Genomic DNA, 17,903 nt, shown 5'->3' with positions numbered 1-17,903 from the left:
ATGGGAGCTATACACTGCACGTGAGATGATGGGAGTGATACACTGCACGTGAGATGATGGGGGTGATACACTGCACGTGAGATGATGGGAGTGATACACTGCACGTGAGATGATGGGAGCTATACACTGCACGTGAGATGATGGGAGTGATACACTGCACGTGAGATGATGGGGGTGATACACTGCACGTGAGATGATGGGAGTGATACACTGCACGTGAGATGATGGGAGTGATACACTGCAGGTGAGATGATAGGAGTGATACACTGCAGGTGAGATGATGGGAGTGATGCACTGCAGGTGAGATGATGGGAGTGATGCACTGCAGGTGAGATGATGGGAGTGATGCACTGCATGTGAGATGATGGGAGTGATGCACTGCATGTGAGATGATGGGGGTGATACACTGCACGTGAGATGATGGGGGTGATACACTGCAGGTGAGATGATGGGAGTGATACACTGCACGTGAGATGATGGGGGTGATACACTGCAGGTGAGATGATGGGAGTGATACACTGCAGGTGAGATGATGGGAGTGATACACTGCAGGTGAGATGATGGGAGTGATACATTGTATGACATAGGGAGATTTATGTATGAGCTTTTGGGATCAGGGGTGATGGGTGAGAAGTCAGGAGTCTTGGTCGGGCTGGATTTGGTCTGTACACAGTGATTATGCTCTGTGTGCAGTTAGTGCTCTCTGGTAGCAGCCAAATTCACTGGAGGGAGAGACTGGGGGTATAAAGGGGCAGATATAGGGAGAAACTGGGAATGTAGAGGGACAGCTGGAGAGAGAGAATGGGGGGATAGAGGGGCAACTAAGGATATAGAGGGGCAACTGGAGGGAGAGAATGGGGGGATAGAGGGGCAACTGGGGATATAGAGGGGCAACTGGAGGGAGAGATTGAGGGACTGCTGAGGGGATAGACTAGGGCAATAGAGGGGCAGCTGGAGGGAGAGATTATGGGTATAGAGGGGCATATGGGGGTATAGAGGGGCAGCTGGAGGGAGAGATTATGGGTATAGAGGGCATATGGGGTTATAGAGGGGCAGCTGGAGGGAGAGATTAGGGGTATATAGGGGCATATGGGGGTATAGAGGGGCATATGGGGGTATAGAGGGGCAGCTGGAGGGAGAGATTATGGGTATAGAGGGGCATATGGGGTATAGAGGGGCATATGGGGTATAGAGGGGCAGCTGGAGGGAGAGATTATGGGTATAGAGGGCATATGGGGTTATAGAGGGGCAGCTGGAGGGAGAGATTAGGGGTATATAGGGGCATATGGGGGTATAGAGGGGCATATGGGGGTATAGAGGGGCAGCTGGAGGGAGAGATTATGGGTATAGAGGGGCATATGGGGGTATAGAGGGGCATATGGGGGTATAGAGGGGCACCTGGAGGGAGAGATTAGGGGTATAGAGGGGCAGCTGGAGGGAGAGATTAGGGGTATAGAGGGGCATATGGGGGTATAGAGGGGCAGCTGGAGGAGAGATTAGGGGTATAGAGGGGCAGCTGGAGGGAGAGATTAGGGGTATAGAGGGGCAGCTGGAGGAAGAGATTAGGGGTGTAGAGGGGCAGCTGGAGGGAGAGATTAGGGGTGTAGAGGGGCAGCTGGAGGGAGAGATTAGGGGTATAGAGGGGCAGCTGGAGGAAGAGATTAGGGGTGTAGAGGGGCAGCTGGAGGGAGAGATTAGGGGTGTAGAGGGGGAGCTGGAGGGAGAGATTAGGGGTGTAGAGGGGCAGCTGGAGGGAGAGATTAGGGGTGTAGAGGGGCAGCTGGAGGAAGAGATTAGGGGTGTAGAGGGGCAGCTGGAGGGAGAGATTAGGGGTGTAGAGGGGCAGCTGGAGGGAGAGATTAGGGGTGTAGAGGGGCAGCTGGAGGGAGAGATTAGGGGTGTAGAGGGGCAGCTGGAGGAAGAGATTAGGGGTGTAGAGGGGGAGCTGGAGAGAGAGATTAGGGGTATAGAGGGGCAGCTGGAGGGAGAGATTAGGGGTATAGAGGGGCAGCTGGAGGGAGAGATTAGGGGTGTAGAGGGGGAGCTGGAGAGAGAGATTAGGGGTATAGAGGGGCAGCTGGAGGGAGAGATTAGGGGTGTAGAGGGGCAGCTGGAGGGAGGGGCTTGGCGTGGGGGTCTGCAGGAAGCAGTAGGCCGGTGTTGATCCATTGTCTGCAGCGTCCTGTGACCTCCTCAGTATTTAGATTGTCGGCTCAGTCCATGAAGCACCTGGATGTTGTGCATTATTTCACCTACAGGGGGCCCCATTTCCCTGATAGGTCAGTAAGGTGGACGGCGCATTACTGACCCCACCTGTCGGCAGCTGCCTATAGCGTTCTGCCGGTGACCGGTTTCGGGGTAATTGATAAATAGCAGAATTCCCTCTGGAGTCTCCGGCCCCGGTAACCAGATCCTGGGGGAGGCCAGAAATGTTGTCGCTTGCAGCTGTCCCTTCATCCCTGGGGGGCACTTACATATCACTATCTCTGGGTTGTAACCCTGTCCTGCGGGGGCAGATCCACTTCGGCGTCTGGATCTGATGGACACTCTAATGTAGACTTGTGACGTCCACCATATTGTGCCAAGCTGGGTCCCCGGATCAGTGGTGTCGCCCTCCGCTCTGGTTCCTGTTCAGACAATAGGACAACTGGGCGACAGACAGAGAGGATCATGGAAGAAACCTGAGAAAGTGATGGCTGCTCCCCCGGGGATAAGATGGAGATAAGGAGCAATTACAATTACTGGTGCGCCCCTAACCCCCCCCCCCCCCCCCCCCCCCCCCCCCCCGCTCCTCTGACCATACTGCATCCTACACTATGACCCCCCCCTCGCTCCTCTGACCATACTGCATCCTACACTATGACCCCCCCCCCCCCCCGCACCTCTGACCATACTGCATCCTACACTATGACCCCCCCCCCCCCTGCACCTCTGACCATGCTGCATCCTACCCTTTGTCCGAGCTCATCATCATGGGGAGCTGTGTACATCTGACGAGCGGTCGCCCTGCTACGTATTCTCTCATCATCTGTAGATGAAATGTCATCTTCCCTGTGATCCTGATGGGTGAGGGGCCCCACGCAGGAGGCGATCGGAGACAGTTCACACAGCAGGAGTCATGGCTGTTGCCTGTAGGGGGCAGACATTACTCACAGGGCTGCAGGTTCCTCATTACCGTCTTATAAAGAGAAGACAAGACCCCTGTGGGATCAGATCCTGCACTGCCCTATTACCATGTGATCTGCTCTTTAACCATCTCTATTGTTTCTTCTCTATAAGTCTCCACTTTTTCCCAAGACTTCTGCTTCCTGTACCACCACCTCCTGTCTCTAGGACTCATGTCTCCTGTGCCACCACCTCCTGTCTCCAGGACTCATGTCTCCTGTGCCACCACCTCCTGTCTCCAGGACTCATGTCTCCTGTGCCACCACCTCCTGTCTCCAGGACTCATGTCTCCTGTGCCACCACCTCCTGTCTCCAGGACTCATGTCTCCTGTGCCACCACCTCCTGTCTCCAGGACTCATGTCTCCTGTGCCACCACCTCCTGTCTCCAGAACTCATGTCTCCTGTGCCACCACCTCCTGTTTCTAGGACTCATGTCTCCTGTGCCACCACCTCCTGTCTCTAGGACTCATGTCTCCTGTGCCACCACCTCCTGTCTCCAGGACTCATGTCTCCTGTGCCACCACCTTCTGTCTCCAGGACTCATGTCTCCTGTACCACCACCTTCTGTCTCCAGGACTCATGTCTCCTGTACCACCACCTCCCTCTGTATACTGTACCACCTCCACCGTGTCTCCAGGACTCCTGCCTCCAGTGCCACCACTTTCCCCGTGTCAAGGACTCCTGTACCACCAACTCGCTTCCTGTCCCACCACCCCTCCTCCCTCCTGTCCCATCATCCCCTCCTGTCCCACCACATCCCCTCCTGCCTCCTGTCCGACCACCCCCCTCCTCCCTCCTGTCCCACCACCTCCTCCTGCCCCCAGTCCCACCACCTCCTCCTGCCCCCTGTCCCACCACATCCCCTCCTGCCTCCTGTCCGACCACCCCCTCCTCCCTCCTGTCCCACCACACCCCCTCCTCTCTCCTGTCCCACCACACCCCTCCTCCCTCCTGTCCCACCACACCCCTCCTCCCTCCTGTCCCATCATCCCCACCTGTCCCACCACATCCCCTCCTGCCTCCTGTCCGACCACCCCCTCCTCCCTCCTGTCCCACCACCTCCTCCTGCCCCCAGTCACACCCCCTCCTCCCTCCTGTCCCACCACACCCCCTCCTCCCTCCTGTCCCACCACACCCTCTCCTCCCTCCTGTCCCACCACACCCCTCCTCCCTCCTGTCCCACCACACCCCCTCCTCCCTTCTCTCCCACCACACCCCCTCCTCCCTTCTGTCCCACCACACCCCCTCCTCCCTCCTGTCCCACCACACCCCCTCCTCCCTCCTATCCCACCACACCCCCTCCTATCCCACCACCCCTCCTCCCTCCTGTCCCACCACCCCCTCCTCCCTCCTGTCCCACCACTCCCTCCTGTCCCACCACTCCCTCCTGTCCCACCACCCCCTCCTGTCCCACCACACCCCCTCCTCCCTCCTGTCCCACCACACCTCCTCCTCCCTTCTGTGCCACCACACCCCCTCCTCCCTCCTGTTCCACCACCCCCTCCTCCCTTCTGGCCCACCACCCCCTCCTGCCCCCAGTCCCACAACCCCCTCCTGCCCCCAGTCCCACCACCCCCTCCCTCCTGTCTCCATGTTCTCTTGAAGCAGTGGGTTCAGTGGCACCAATGACCATTCTCTAGCTCTTTAGGCTCCTGGTCCTTCTTCTTGGCTCCAGGGGTTGTGCCTCTTCCATTATCCTTCATGTCTGTGTTTTGCCCGTAGTGCGGCGCCACATACGTAGTGACCAGCGGTCCTGACATCTTTTGCAGTAGACGAGTTGGACCCCCAATGAGCAGCTCCCAACCACTGTGCCCAAAACCCAGTGCCACTCATCCAACACATGGACTACAGATCCCTGGGGGGTCTGCATTCTACATCAAAGTTTATTTGTTTTTTCCCCCCCAACATTTGCAGTACAGCGCCCCCTGTGGGTGCAACGCCAGCTCAGACTGGATGGATTCCTAGTATAGGCCATATTGTGGGATCTCCATATTCTGGAGTTACACCTGACACTTTGTCATATCTATTGTTGTTTTTGTGGGTCTTTTTGTAAAAGTTTTACTGCATTTTATTGAGCTATAGAATATTTTGTTGTTGTTTTTATAATTTTAAATGATGATTAAAAAAGGAGAGTATGGAAAGGGACGGGGGGAGGGGGAGCATCACCTGAGTCACAGCCCCCCCCCCCCCTTTTCTGTAAAGGTCGAGCACTCATCTGGGGCCGTAGTCTCCGTAATGTGATTGGTCAGCGGGAGCTGGGGTGTCTGTACTGCTCGACCTGGCATATAGGCCAAGTACTGCTATCCGAGCTGACAGCTCCTTAGTGCAGCGCGGCATCGGCTGTCAGGGGCGCCATTACCACGAGAGGTGAACTTTCTGCTCCAGTAATCCCATCCCGCGCTCCCGTCCTCCTGCTGTCAGGCCGCTCCACCACTAACCTCTTCTTCATTCTGCTCTTTTTTTTCCAGCTCCGTCCAGCGTCTCCATCATGCACCAAGTGAGCCGCGCCGTGGACAGCATCACACTCTCGTGGTCACAGCCTGACCAGCCCAACGGGGTCATCCTGGACTACGAGCTTCTGTACTACGAGAAGGTGTGGGCCCCCATTGTGTCAAGTGCTTTGTGCCCTCACACCCCCCAATCTCTGCAGGTTTTCTGGGCCAACTTTTAAAGGGGTTTTCCGGCATTATACATCTTATCCGCTATTCAAAGGATCACACATCATACACTCATACATCTTATCCCCTATCCTTTGAATAGGGGATAAGATGTATAAAGCCGAAATACCCCTTTGAAATTGTTTCCATTCACTGACAATAAGCAGAGTCCTGGATACATTGATACATTTTAGATCATTTTTAGGTCATTTGGGGGTTTGTACTGCTGCTCTCTTGGTGTTTTTTTTGTTTTTTTGGGGTGGGTGGGGGGTATTTTGCCCATATCATGCACACTTACCAGCACTAGTCCTACAGTGTCATCTGGTTTATTCCAGCACAGCTGCATCCATGCATGCCATTACTGTAACTCGGTTGTGTGATCACCAGTCTCACCCACAGAAAATAACAGTGTGGAATGTGTCAGAGAAAGTGGTCAGTCCTCAGTCAGCTGACTTCCTGTGAATTGCAAGTTGACATTAGCTCCCAGACGCCTCCCCCCAGCTCTATCTGTATACTGCTGCTGCTATCTCTATGGGATCAGGATATATAGTAGTTATACACCTCTCCTCCAGCTCTATCTGTATACTGCTGCTGCTATCTCTATGGGATCAGGATATATATAGTAGTTATACACATCCCCTTCGTCTCTATCTGTATACTGCTGCTATCTCTATGGGATCAGGATAAAAAGTAGTTATACACTTCCCCTCCAGATCTCTCTGTATATTGCTGCTGCTATCTCTATGGGATCAGGATATATAGTAGTTATACACCTTCTCTCCAGCTCTATCTGTATACTGCTGCTGCTATCTCTATGGGATCAGGATATATAGTAGTTATACACCTCCCCTCCAGCTCTGTCTGTATACTGCTGCTATCTCTATGGGATCAGGATATATAGTAGTTATACACTTCCCTTCCAGATCTCTCTGTATACTGCTGCTGCTATCTCTATGGGATCAGGATATATAGTAGTTATACACCTTCTCTCCAGCTCTATCTGTATACTGCTGCTGCTATCTCTATGGGATCAGGATATATAGTAGTTATACACCTCTCCTCCAGCTCTATCTGTATACTGCTGCTATCTCTATGGGATCAGGATATATAGTAGTTATACACTTCCCCTCCAGCTCTATCTGTATACTGCTGCTATCTCTAGGATCAGGATATATAGTAGTTATACACCTCTCCTCCAGCTCTATCTGTATACTGCTGCTGATGTCTCTATGGGATCAGGATATATAGTAGTTATACACTTCCCTTCAAGCTCTATCTGTGTACTGCTGCTATCTCTATGGGATCTGGATATATAGTAGTTATACACCTTCTCTCCAGCTCTATCTGTATACTGCTGCTATCTCTATGGGATCAGGATATATAGTAGTTATACACCTTCTCTCCAGCTCTATCTGTATACTGCTGCTATCTCTATGGGATCAGGATATATAGTAGTTATACACTTCCCCTCCAGCTCTATCTGTATACTGCTGCTATCTCTAGGATCAGGATATATAGTAGTTATACACCTCTCCTCCAGCTCTATCTGTATACTGCTGCTGATGTCTCTATGGGATCAGGATATATAGTAGTTATACACTTCCCTTCAAGCTCTATCTGTGTACTGCTGCTATCTCTATGGGATCTGGATATATTGTAGTTATAACTCAAACACACGTTGAATAAGAAAACTCATCAAAACTGCAGATAATGTGAACTGACCCCAACCCACTTATGTCTTATGAGTTCACCTGGGTGAGCTGTAGCACCAGCAGCTTAATGGAATGAGCAGGTGCAGGGATCAAACACCACACCCAAAGCCAGATGATTCATGGGTAATGTAGGCAGCCTAAACAGAGGATTTTAGTGATCCATTTACATTTAACATAAAGCACAACCCATGCCTGCCACATCAGCTACAACAGGTAAGCACAAGAACCTCTACATTTTGCTCTAATAATAGTCTATGCTGCACTAGATAAGCAAAAAAAAAAAGATCCCGGAGTGCTTCTTTAAAGAGAATTGTTTGCACTGATTAAGCTTTACTTACGTGGGACTGCATAATCTTTTAACAGATTGTTAATAGTTAACCCCTCGTCACCTATGCACATTAATGCACCGAGCTGTTGTGTATGATAATGAATAACAACCTCCTGATTATCGACCCCTCCGGCCGCCGCTGAGCTACGTGCAGCGTCCACCCGCGTCCGGGCTTCTTATGCAACCGAAGAAGCATAAACACGCGCGGGTCATCGGGCGCCATGGTTCTCACACAGCTCAGCGCTTTGACTTGCAGCAGGTGGGAATGTCCCGAGCCGCTCTTCACTGTCGTGACCAATGTGACGTGAAGGCGCCTGACTGATGTGATGTAGATGAGCTCAACCCGCGGACGACCCCGGCTCCTGCTCATGAAAAGCGCGTCCTGAATAGTGATCCAGGGATAAAAGCTTCTAGTAACCTGAGGGGGAAAGAGCGGATAATGGCTGCAGCCCCGGACCTCACATTGATGGGCATCAGAGCCGAGACACTGGCACAATGTGTTCTTCTGTAACTCGAGAAACTGCAGTGTCCATATCTATTAGATCCCGCTACACGTAATGCCCATCCCTGTCAGAGCCCTCTCCCTGCAGTGCCCATCCCTGTCAGAGCCCTCTCCCTGCAGTGCCCATCCCTGTCAGAGCCCTCTCCCTGCAGTGCCCATCCCTGTCAGAGCCCTCTCCCTGCAGTGCCCATCCCTGTCAGAGCCCGCTACCTGCAGTGCCCATCCCTGTCAGAGCCCTCTCCCTGCAGTGCCCATCCCTGTCAGAGCCCGCTACCTGCAGTGCCCATCCCTGTCAGAGCCCGCTATCTGCAGTGCCCATCCCTGTCAGAGCCCGCTACCTGCAGTGCCCATCCCTGTCAGAGCCCGCTACCTGCAGTGCCCATCCCTGTCAGAGCCCGCTACCTGCAGTGCCCATCCCTGTCAGAGCCCGCTATCTGCAGTGCCCATCCCTGTCAGAGCCTTCTGTCTGCAGTGCCCATCCCTGTCAGTTTCCTCTCCTTGCAGTGCCCATCCCTGTCAGTTTCCGCTCCCTGCAGTGCCCATCCCTGTCAGTTTCCGCTCCCTACAGTGCCCATCCCTGTCAGTTTCCGCTCCCTACAGTGCCCATCCGTCAGTTTCCGCTCCCTACAGTGCCCATCCCTGTCAGTTTCTACTCCCTACAGTGCCCATCCCTGTCAGTTTCTACTCCCTGCAGTGCCCATCCCTGTCAGTTTCCTCTCCCTGCAATGCCCATCCCTGTCAGTTTCCACTCCCTGCAGTGCCCATCCCTGTCAGTTTCCTCTCCCTGCAGTGCCCATCCCTGTCGGTTTCCTCTCCCTTCAGTGCCCATCCCTGTCGGTTTCCTCTCCCTGCAGTGCCCATCCCTGTCGGTTTCCTCTCCCTGCAGTGCCCATCCCTGTCAGTTTCCTCTCCCTGCAGTGCCCATCCCTGTCGGTTTCCTCTCCCTGCAGTGCCCGTCCCTGTCAGTTTCCTCTCCCTGCAGTGCCCATCCCTGTCGGTTTCCTCTCCCTGCAGTGCCCATCCCTGTCAGTTTCCGCTCCCTGCAGTGCCCATCCCTGTCAGTTTCCTCTCCCTGCAGTGCCCAGCCCTGTCAGTTTCCTCTCCCTGCAGTGCCCATCCCTGTCAGTTTCCTCTCCCTGCAGTGCCCATCCCTGTCAGTTTCCGCTCCCTGCAGTGCCTTTCCTTGTCAGTACCCACAACCTTCTGTGCCCTTTACTATCTGATGTCCATCACTGTCAGATCCCGCTACCACCAATTCCTTTCCTTGTCAGAGTTTGCTGCTTGCAGTGCCCAGCTCAGCAATGTTTGCTGCTCATCGTCCATTATGCAGTGCCCACTTCTCAGAGCCCCTTACCCACTGTACCCGTTGCCTCGGTCTGTGCCACGCTCACATCATCTACAGCTCATGCTCACTTCGCTCTTAGGGGCCCTGTCCCCTGGAGTTCCTGTCTCTCAGATCTGCCCCTCAGATGACTTCACCTCACATAGAGAAAGGAATGTTAAGTGCCCACCTGGTGCCCTGAGGGGTTGGGCATGTACCAGCATCTCCACAATCCTGGGCTTCTTGCATGACTTCCCCTGCACCTGCTAAAATATTATTGTAAAGGGCTTTATAGTAGGAAAGGTGACGGACTCGTTGTCATCCCTCCGCCGTCACGCTGCAGCAGAGAGAGGAATGTTGTGGCCTCCGCGCTGGTAAGAGCGTCCATGTTGTGTCTTTGCAGGACCTGACTGAACACAACTCATCGGTGGTGAAGAGTCCGACCAACACTGTAGTCGTGTCTGGCCTAAAGGCGGGCACCATATACGTCTTTCAGGTGAGAGCCCGGACTGTGGCTGGATACGGCAGATACAGCGGCAAAATGTATTTCCAGACCATGACGGAAGGTGAGTGCTGGGCGGATTATGGATACGGGTGTTCTCTGGCATCACCCGCGCCAATGGATAACCCCAAACTTCTCATTACAGCTGAATATCAGAGCAGCTTCCAGGAAAAGCTCCCGCTGATAATCGGTTCCTCGGCTGCCGGTCTGGTCTTCCTCATCGCCCTGGTCGTCATCATCATCGTCTGCAATAGGTAGAGTAGCCTAAATGTCGTCCGTCCTTCTGGCCCCTACTGCGCCACCCCTGTTACTTAAGACGTGATGTAGATCATGATATGTTCCTTAAATGGTACCTGTCACTATCAAGAATATTTCAGCAGGCTTTCCCAACCAGGGTGCCTCCAGCTGTTGCAAAACTACAACTCCCAGCATGCCTGGACAGCCTTTGGCTGTCCAGGCATGCTGGGAGTTGTAGTTTTGCAACAGCTGGAGGCACCCTGGTTGGGAAATACTGCTGTAGAGTCATGATGCCTTCAGTGCATAGTGCGGAATATTTCTGCTCCCTTCTGCAGCTGCTGGGCAGAGCTGACACACTGTAAAGTTCAGTGCCTAGAGTTGAGGGTGTGTGTGCAGTCTCTGCCAATCGCTGCCCATCTCACAGCTCAGCACAATGTATAGAGTGTACAGTAGAGTCCAGAGAGCTGAGGGAGGTGTGTGTGCGGTCTCAGCCAATCACAGCTCATCACACACTGAACTGCTCTGGGCTGTGTGTAGCAGAGTGAGGGAGGAAGTTCTCCCCTGTACGGCTTCAGATGATGTCACACCTGCTGGGGAACGCCCCTTCCCAGTCTGTGAATCTGACTGAGACTGAGCAGAAAATACAGAGAAATATCAAGGTAGAAAACAAAAAAATAAAAATAAAAGTAGGAGGTGGTTTATTATGATGGCTGTGAACTTTATTAAAGGGGTGGTCCAGGAATGGAAAAATTATCCCCTATCCTAAGGATAGGGGATAAGATCCAGATGATGGGGGTCCAACTGCTGGGACCCCCAGCAATCTCACGTACGGGACACCGACAGTCCGCGGGAAGGGGGTGCGTCGACCACCGCACGAATCGGCGGCTTACACGCCCCCTCAATACAACTCTATGGGTAGCTCCGGCTCTGCCATAGCGGTGTATTGAGGGGGTATGTCGGCCGCCGCTTTGTGTGGTGGTCAACATGCGCTATCTGGCTGGAGAGCCGGGGCCCCGTATGGGAGATCGCAGGGGGTCCCAGCATTCAGACCTCCCATGATCTGAAACTTAGGACAGGAGATAAGTTTTCCAATCCTGGACTACCCCTGGACCCCAGGCGCTCTTTTTAAGAGTCAGACTGATCATGTGATTCTTGTATAGTGCCCTTTGTCACAATAGGAGCGGCCCGCTGACATGACCTGTTGGGGGTAGTAGTTGTTTGATGTCCGGATTAACTACGGTTTGTCTTTTCTCCAGAAGACGAGGATTTGAAAGAGCAGATTCTGAATACACAGACAAACTGCAGCATTATACCAGTGGCCACAGTACGTACCGTCTGCCTTCACCAGTGCTAGGGGCTCGTTCTCTCGTTGGTTCGTTGGTTAATTTGTTCCCTTTAAAGTTGTAACGTATTCACCAAATCATACCAACCATCCATCAGCCACGGGTCACCCACCATGCTCCATCCCGCCCAGCTCCTCCTCCCCCAGACAGGTAACCTGTATACATGAGGATGGTCCTCTCTTCAGATCTCTGGATGGTATAAGCAAATGACCACTAGATCTGCAGTCCATCCCTTACTGGTGGCTGCATCACTGGAACCATTAAGGGTTATCAGAGGGAGAGGTTGGGGATGGGTGCACTGACCCGCTGTAAGGCTCGTGGTGATCATGCTATAGTACACTCCTTGGTAGATCTCCATTGCATCATCTGCTGTGGTCATTCTGCATATTCCACCTCACTTCACTTTATTGTCTTTATGTTGCCTCCTCCGCCCTGTATCGCTCTTAACCTTCTTCATCTCTTCCACCCTCTTTCCTTACCTTTTTGCTCATCCCCTCCAGCCTCTTCGTAGCCATTTCTCACTTTTCCCTCCACTCTCCTTGTTACCTTTTCCCCCCGTCTCCTCCACCCTCCTTCTTGCCTTTTTCTTGCCCCCCTGTTCTTTCACCCTTTTCCTTGTCTCCTTCGCCCTGCTCCTTCCTTCCTCCACACATTTCCTTTCTCTTCCTCGCTCTTCTCTTACCTTTTCCTTGTTCTTTCCTTTCTCTTCCTTATTTACTCTAAATTCTTCCTCGCCTTCTGTCCCCTACCCTCTTTATGTTTTTTCCTGCCATTTTCACACTCTCTCTTTTTTCCTTTTCTCCTCCATACTTTTCCTCACCTTTTTCATGTCTTCCTTGCCTTTTCCTTTTATCTTCCATTCTTTCATTGTCTCCTCCTTCCTTGTCTTCTCCTCGTCTCCTCCACTCTCTTCCTTGTCTTCTCCTCATCTCCTCCACCCTCTTCCTTGTCTTCTCCTCATCTCCTCCTCCCTCTTCCTTGTCTTCTCCTCATCTCCTCCACCCTCTTCCTTGTCTTCTCCTCATCTCCTCCTCCCTCTTCCTTGTCTTCTCCTCATCTCCTCCACCCTCTTCCTTGTCTTCTCCTCATCTCCTCCACCCTCTTCCTTTTCTTCTCCTCATCTCCTCCACCCTCTTCCTTGTCTTCTCCTCATCTCCTCCACCTTCTCCTTGTCTTCTCCTCATCTCCTCCACCCTCTTCCTTGTCTTCTCCTCATCTCCTCCACTCTCTTCCTTGTCTTCTCCTCATCTCCTCCACTCTCTTCCTTGTCTTCTCCTCATCTCCTCCACCCTCTTCCTTGCCTTCTCCTCATCTCCTCCACCCTCTTCCTTGTCTTCTCCTCATCTCCTCCACCCTCTTCCTTGCCTTCTCCTCATCTCCTCCACCCTCTTCCTTGTCTTCTCCTCATCTCCTCCACCCTCTTCCTTGTCTTCTCCTCATCTCCTCCACCTTCTCCTTCCTTCTCCTCATCTCCTCCACCCTCTTCCTTGTCTTCTCCTCATCTCCTCCACCCTCTTCCTTGTCTTCTTCTCATCTCCTCCACCCTCTTCCTTGCCTTCTCCTCCACCCTCTTCCTTGTCTTCTCCTCATCTCCTCCACCCTCTTCCTTGCCTTCTCCTCATCTCCTCCACCCTCTTCCTTGCCTTCTCCTCCACCCTCTTCCTTGTCTTCTCCTCATCTCCTCCACCCTCTTCCTTGCCTTCTCCTCATCTCCTCCACCCTCTTCCTTGCCTTCTCCTCATCTCCTCCACCCTTTTCCTTGCCTTCTCCTCCACCCTCTTCCTTGTCTTCTCCTCATCTCCTCCACCCTCTTCCTTGCCTTCTCCTCATCTCCTCCACCCTCTTCCTTGCCTTCTCCTCATCTCCTCCACCCTCTTCCTTGTCTTCTCCTCATCTCCTTCACCCTCTTCCTTGTCTTCTCCTCATCTCCTCCTCCCTCTTCCTTGCCTTCTCCTCATCTCCTCCACCCTCTTCCTTGTCTTCTCCTCATCTCCTCCAACCTCTTCCTTGTCTTCTCCTCATCTCCTCCACCCTCTTCCTTGTCTTCTCCTCATCTCCTCCACCCTCTTCCTTGCCTTCTCCTCCACCTTCTCCTTCCTTCTCCTCTCCTCATCTCCTCCACCTTCTCCTTCCTTCTCCTCATCTCCTCCACCTTCTCCTTCCTTCTCCTCGTCCCCCCCACCCTCTACCTCACTCCATCTTCACCCATGCACTCTCCAAGTCTCTCAGATCCTGTTTTCCCACTGCAGTGACACCTGGAATGAAAATTTACATAGATCCTTTTACCTATGAGGATCCCAATGAGGCAGTTCGTGAATTTGCCAAAGAAATTGACATTTCATGTGTGAAAATCGAGCAGGTGATAGGAGCAGGTAAGTGGATGATTTGGCCCATGTTTGGGTTGGGCAGGTTCACACATGGCCAAATGATCATTTGACACCGCTGAATCTTTTTGTTTCCATTAGGGGAGTTTGGTGAAGTTTGCAGTGGACACCTGAAGCTTCCGGGAAAGAGAGAAATCTTTGTGGCTATCAAGACTTTGAAGTCGGGGTACACGGAAAAGCAGAGGCGAGACTTCCTCAGTGAGGCTAGCATCATGGGGCAGTTTGATCACCCAAATGTCATCCATCTGGAGGGAGTGGTCACCAAGAGCTCCCCAGTCATGATCATCACCGAGTTCATGGAGAATGGATCACTGGACTCCTTCCTCCGGGTATGGGACATTACTTTGAAGCTAAAGGTTGTAGGTGTGATGGGTCTGCAGTGTCTGGTTCTGCTGTAGTGATGGGTCTGTAGTGATGGGTCTGCAATGTCTGGTTCTGTAGTGATGGGTCTGTAGTGTCTGGTTCTGTAGTGATGGGTCTGTAGCGTCTGGTTCTGTAGTGATGGGTCTGCAGCGTCTGGTTCTGCTGTAATGATTCGTCTGTAGTGATGGGTCTGCAATGTCTGGTTCTGTAGTGATGGGTCTGTAGTGTCTGGTTCTGTAGTGATGGGTCTGTAGTGTCTGGTTCTGTAGTGATGGGTCTGTAGTGTCTGGTTCTGTAGTGATGGGTCTGTAGCGTCTGGTTCTGTAGTGATGGGTCTGCAGCGTTTGGTTCTGCTGTAGTGATTGGTCTGTAGTGATGGGTCTGCAATGTCTGGTTCTGTAGTGATGGGTCTGTAGTGTCTGGTTCTGTAGTGATGGGTCTGCAGCGTCTGGTTCTGCTGTAGTGATTGGTCTGTAGTGATGGGTCTGTAGCATCTGGTTCTGTAGTGATGGGTCTGCAGTGTCTGGTTCTGTAGTGATGGATCTGTAGCGTCTGGTTCTGCTGTAGTGATGGGTCTGTAGCGTCTGGTTCTGCTGTAGTGATGTAGTTGTTTTCTGAAAATAACATTGGAAACATATTTTTTCTTCGCTCTGCAGCAAAACGACGGGCAGTTCACTGTCATCCAGCTGGTGGGCATGCTGAGGGGCATTGCTGCGGGCATGAAGTACTTGGCTGATATGAACTATGTCCATCGGGACTTGGCTGCCCGTAATATCCTGGTGAACAGTAACCTGGTGTGTAAAGTCTCTGACTTCGGTTTGTCTCGCTTTCTGGAAGATGACACCTCCGACCCAACGTACACCAGCGCCCTAGTGAGTACCATCTGTGACACTTGTGACCCCTCCAGACACTTGTGACACTTGTGCCCACATGGGCTGTAATTCACATTACGTGACGTCTGACCTTCGGCAGAATTGTGACTTTATTTTTCTCTATGTTACAGGGAGGGAAGATTCCCATCCGGTGGACGGCTCCAGAAGCCATTCAGTATAGAAAGTTTACATCCGCCAGCGATGTCTGGAGCTACGGCATCGTCATGTGGGAAGTGATGTCTTATGGGGAGAGACCCTACTGGGACATGACAAACCAAGACGTAAGTGGCTGTATGGTGACGTCTAAAAGAAAAATGGGCACGATGGCGCCAAGAGCGGGGGAGGTGGGAGATCAGAGCTGAAGCCATTTATACACAGTGGACGAAGCAGAAAATCTTGTATTGCTTTAATGTGGACGGGATGTGGTTAATCGTTCTTTGCTGCCTTCATTAAACGCTCTGTGTCCGCTCCACGCACATTCTGTATCCCAGCATTGATGGACAATTAACATGATGACCTCGAGGCGTCAGGTAGACGGTGGCAGGAATGTTCTGTGCACCGCCCGCTGAATCCCCCCATTTGCCCTATTGTTCGCAAATTAAGAGATGATGACAATTCCCAGCAGAGAACGAGGCATCTGTTACCTCTCTTGGCGCTGAGGACACATAATATAAGATACAGCCTTATCGGTGAAATGGGAACGGCCATGGGCACCGCTCCTTCATCCAACGTCTCCTCTTATCTTGTAGGTAATAAACGCCATTGAACAGGATTACCGGCTGCCACCCCCCATGGATTGCCCTAACGCCCTCCATCAACTCATGCTGGACTGTTGGCAGAAGGATAGAAACCACCGGCCCAAATTTGGTCAAATAGTCAACACCTTGGACAAGATGATCCGAAATCCCAACAGCCTTAAGGCCATGGCCCCTCTGTCGTCTGGGTAGGTGTCTTATCTCTTGGAGGTTGGTTAGGTGGAGACCCATTGCTTAGGTCGGTGAGGGGGTGACGCCCGGGTATAGGTGACTGCCCTCATTTCCTGGCATTTGCCTCATAATGAGGGGAATTTATCAAACTATTTAGACGGCTTTTTTTTGTCTAAATTTGTTGCAGGAAAAGTCGCAGGCTGTTCCCATGCGACTTTTTCGGCAACGTTTCATTTACACTGTTTTATTTTTATGACCACAAAGTGATCTGATTTAGTTCACTGTGCGGTGGTCACTAATTTATCATGTGCGACTTTGTCGCACAGACCAAATATAGAAGGAATCACAGGGCAATTCAACCCTTCCCTATATTACTCCATGTGACAATTGTATTAAAGGGGTACTCTATCCCAAGACATCTAATCTCCTATCCAAAGGATAGGGGGTAAGATGTCTGATCACGGGGGTCCCTCCCTGTTGCACTCAGCTTTCGTTTAGAGCGTCGGGCACAGCGCTGGAGGCTTGTGACGTCATGCCCTGCTTGTGACATCACGGCCACGCCCCCTCAATGCAAGTCTATGGGAGGGGGCGTGACTGTCGTCACGCCCCCTCCCATAGACTTGCATTGAGGGGGCATGGCTGTGACGTCACAAGCCTCCGCCCTGCATCACCAGTCATCCGGCACAGAGTGAAGTTCGCTCCGTGCACTGGATGTCTGGGTTACAGCAGCTGAGATCGCGGGGTACCCCGCGATCAGCCATCTAATCCCCTATCCTTCGAATAGTGAATTACATCCAGTGCACGGAGCGAACTTTGCTCTGTGCCGGATGACTGGCGATGCGGGGCAGAGGCTTGTGACATCACAGCCACGCCCCCTCAATGCATGTCTATGGGAGGGGGCGTGACAGCAGTCATGCCCCCTCCCATAGACTTGCATTGAGGGGGCGTGGCCGTGACGTCACGAGCGGGGCGTGACGTCACGAGCCTCCAGCGCTGCGCCCAACGCTCTAAACGAACGCTGGATGCAACAGGAAGGGACCCCCGTGATCAGACAACTTATCCCCTATCCTTTGGATAGGGGATAAGATGTCTAGGGGCGGAGTACCCCTTTAAGGTCTGTGCATTTTTTAATACAATTGACGCCTTCATCAATGTCTGTGCGCCATCTGATAAATTTGGCGCACGGACGCCACTTTCCACGCAACTTTGTTTTTCTTATTCAAAACGAGTTTTATTAAAGAAACAAGGGTACAGAAAATAAAAAAGGGTCTGAGTGAGACCACGGAAAGGAATGAACAATATGAATACATCCATAAGACATAATCTCTTAAAGGGGTACTCCGGTGAAAACCTTTTTTCTTTTAAATCAACTGGTGGCAGAAAGTTAAACATATTTGTAAATGACTTCTATTAAAAAATCTTAATCCTTCCAGTACCTATTAGCTGCTGAATGCTACAGAGGAAATTCCTTTCTTTTTGGAACACTGATGACCTCACGAGCACAATGCTCTCTGCTGACATCTCTGTCCATTTTAGCAACCGTGCATAGCAGATGTATGCTAAGGGCAGCATGGTGGCTCAGTGGTTAGC

At 52.2% G+C, this 17,903-nt stretch overlaps 1 protein-coding gene across 6 annotated transcripts in view; it reads left to right on the top strand.

Moving 5' to 3' along the window:
* Positions 1–17,903, top strand: part of EPHB2 (EPH receptor B2) — a 119,133-nt gene that overhangs the window by 95,967 nt on the left and 5,263 nt on the right. For 2 of the 6 annotated variants that reach the window (XM_056544768.1, XM_056544772.1), the window contains exons 6-14: positions 5,635–5,759; positions 10,090–10,252; positions 10,334–10,442; positions 11,682–11,797; positions 14,018–14,140; positions 14,234–14,481; positions 15,172–15,387; positions 15,519–15,668; positions 16,137–16,330. In XM_056544768.1, coding sequence (XP_056400743.1) covers positions 5,635–5,759; positions 10,090–10,252; positions 10,334–10,442; positions 11,682–11,797; positions 14,018–14,140; positions 14,234–14,481; positions 15,172–15,387; positions 15,519–15,668; positions 16,137–16,330 — 1,444 coding nt within the window. Of the gene's footprint in view, positions 1–5,634; positions 5,760–10,089; positions 10,253–10,333; positions 10,443–11,681; positions 11,919–14,017; positions 14,141–14,233; positions 14,482–15,171; positions 15,388–15,518; positions 15,669–16,136; positions 16,331–17,903 lie in introns of those variants that run through there. The other 4 variants (XM_056544771.1, XM_056544769.1, XM_056544770.1 and 1 more) reach the window with 4 other exon arrangements.

Source organism: Hyla sarda, chromosome 10, assembly GCF_029499605.1.
Source record: "Hyla sarda isolate aHylSar1 chromosome 10, aHylSar1.hap1, whole genome shotgun sequence".
Taxonomy (NCBI): domain Eukaryota; kingdom Metazoa; phylum Chordata; class Amphibia; order Anura; family Hylidae; genus Hyla; species Hyla sarda.
Note: the sequence above shows the minus strand (reverse complement) of the source record. Positions and strands in the feature narration are given on the sequence as shown.